This window comes from Equus asinus, chromosome 22, assembly GCF_041296235.1.
Source record: "Equus asinus isolate D_3611 breed Donkey chromosome 22, EquAss-T2T_v2, whole genome shotgun sequence".
Lineage (NCBI taxonomy): Eukaryota > Metazoa > Chordata > Mammalia > Perissodactyla > Equidae > Equus > Equus asinus.
The window spans coordinates 56865841-56867549 of record NC_091811.1 but is presented as its reverse complement, the minus strand read 5'-3'; the positions used below and the strand labels follow the sequence as shown (position 1 = coordinate 56867549).

At 36.3% G+C, this 1709-nt stretch overlaps 1 protein-coding gene across 1 annotated transcript; it reads left to right on the top strand.

The window, feature by feature from the left end:
• Window positions 1-446: 446 nt before the first annotated feature.
• On the top strand, window positions 447-1385 carry LOC106822836 (olfactory receptor 6C75). The gene has a single exon (XM_014828198.1). The coding sequence runs from the start codon at window positions 447-449 to the stop codon at window positions 1383-1385; it is 939 nt and encodes a 312-aa protein (XP_014683684.1).
• Window positions 1386-1709: the final 324 nt, after the last annotated feature.

The following is a 1709-nucleotide window of genomic DNA, read 5'->3' as shown; positions in this document are numbered from 1 at the left end:
GTTGTATACGAAGAAAGCAACAACAACAACAAAATCTTCAAAGAGTAGTATGGTATCCTGGGAGTAAACCTTCATAGTTTCATTTGAGAAGGTTTTAATCTCAGAGATTTTAATCTCTTTTTTTTCTTGTTTTCAGGAATATATCAAAACATTCAGAAAGTGGAGATTTATACTTAAATATGTAAGAATACAATGAAGGAAATATAGAAATAATGAATGAATATATGCCATAACAAATAACAGAGTTTTTAAAAGTTTTTTGTTTCTATATACTACAGAAATCATTTTCCTTTAAAAACAAAAGGCAGCAATGAGATTTTAAAATGTGTGTGTGCATGTGTATTTGTGTCTGTGTGTGTCAGTTTCTTTGCTGGTGTCATAGCTTTTTTATTTCTTCATCTATTTTACAGCTAAAACAAAGAATATCATTATAAAGAAGGAAAATAATGAGAAATTGCACAGAAATAACAGAATTTATTCTTCTTGGATTGACAAATGACCCACAATGGCAGGTTGTACTTTTCACCTTTCTGCTTGTTACCTACGTGCTAAGTGTAACTGGGAACCTGATCATTATCACTCTCACCCTTTCAGATCCCCATCTGCAGACTCCGATGTATTTCTTCCTTCGAAACTTCTCACTCCTAGAAATATCATTCACGTCTGTCTGCATTCCCAGATTCCTTGTCACTATAGTGACAGGGAACAGAACCATTTCCTATAATGGTTGTGTGGCTCAGTTATTTTTTTTCATCTTCTTAGGGGTGACAGAATTTTACCTTCTGGCCGCCATGTCCTATGACCGCTATGTGGCCATCTGCAAACCTCTACATTACACAACCATAATGAGCAGCAGAGTCTGTATCCTTCTTGTCCTTAGCTCATGGCTTGCAGGATTCCTGATCATCTTTCCACCAATAACCCTGCTGCTGCAGTTGGATTTCTGTGCCTCCAATATAATTGACCATTTTATCTGTGACTCTTCTCCAGTTCTGCAGCTTTCTTGCACGAACACTCGCTTTCTAGAACTCATGGCATTTTTTTTAGCTGTGGTAACGCTCATGGTCACCTTAACACTAGTTATTCTCTCCTACTCATATATCATCCGGACAATTCTGAAAATTCCTTCCATAAGTCAAAGGAAAAAAGCCTTTTCCACATGTTCCTCTCACATGATAGTTGTCTCCCTCTCTTACGGTAGCTGCATCTTCATGTACATTAAGCCTTCTGCAAGGGAAAGGGTAACTTTAAGCAAAGGAGTAGCTGTGCTCAATACCTCAGTGGCTCCTCTCTTGAATCCTTTCATATACACACTAAGAAATCAGCAAGTGAAACAAGCCTTCAAGACCCTGGTCCAGAGAGTGATCTTTTCTTCAAATAAATGAATGTGATTATGTGAAAAATGTGCCCCTGAAAACAAACGTGAATGAAAAACTCTCTGCGCTTCTCTACGTAAATTCTTGGAACACCTCATTTCATTCTTCCAGCTAGACATATTTACACATCACCAATGCCTCTTTTGCTAAAGAGCCTAAATTAGCCTATAAAACAGGTTCTAACTATTTTAAGTTATATAGAAAATGGTGCATTTCTCGCTTGTGTAACTAAATGTTATATAATTCCATAATCTAAATTGTTTCTCATATAAAAGCAAGGTAGATTATGAATTTAACCAGAAAATACAGATTGCTATAATACAAGAAGCTTAG

Excerpts from the sequence above, each read along its gene's own strand:
- LOC106822836 (XM_014828198.1), top strand. The coding sequence starts at position 447 with ATGAGAAATTGCACAGAAATAACAGAATTTATTCTTCTTGGATTGACA.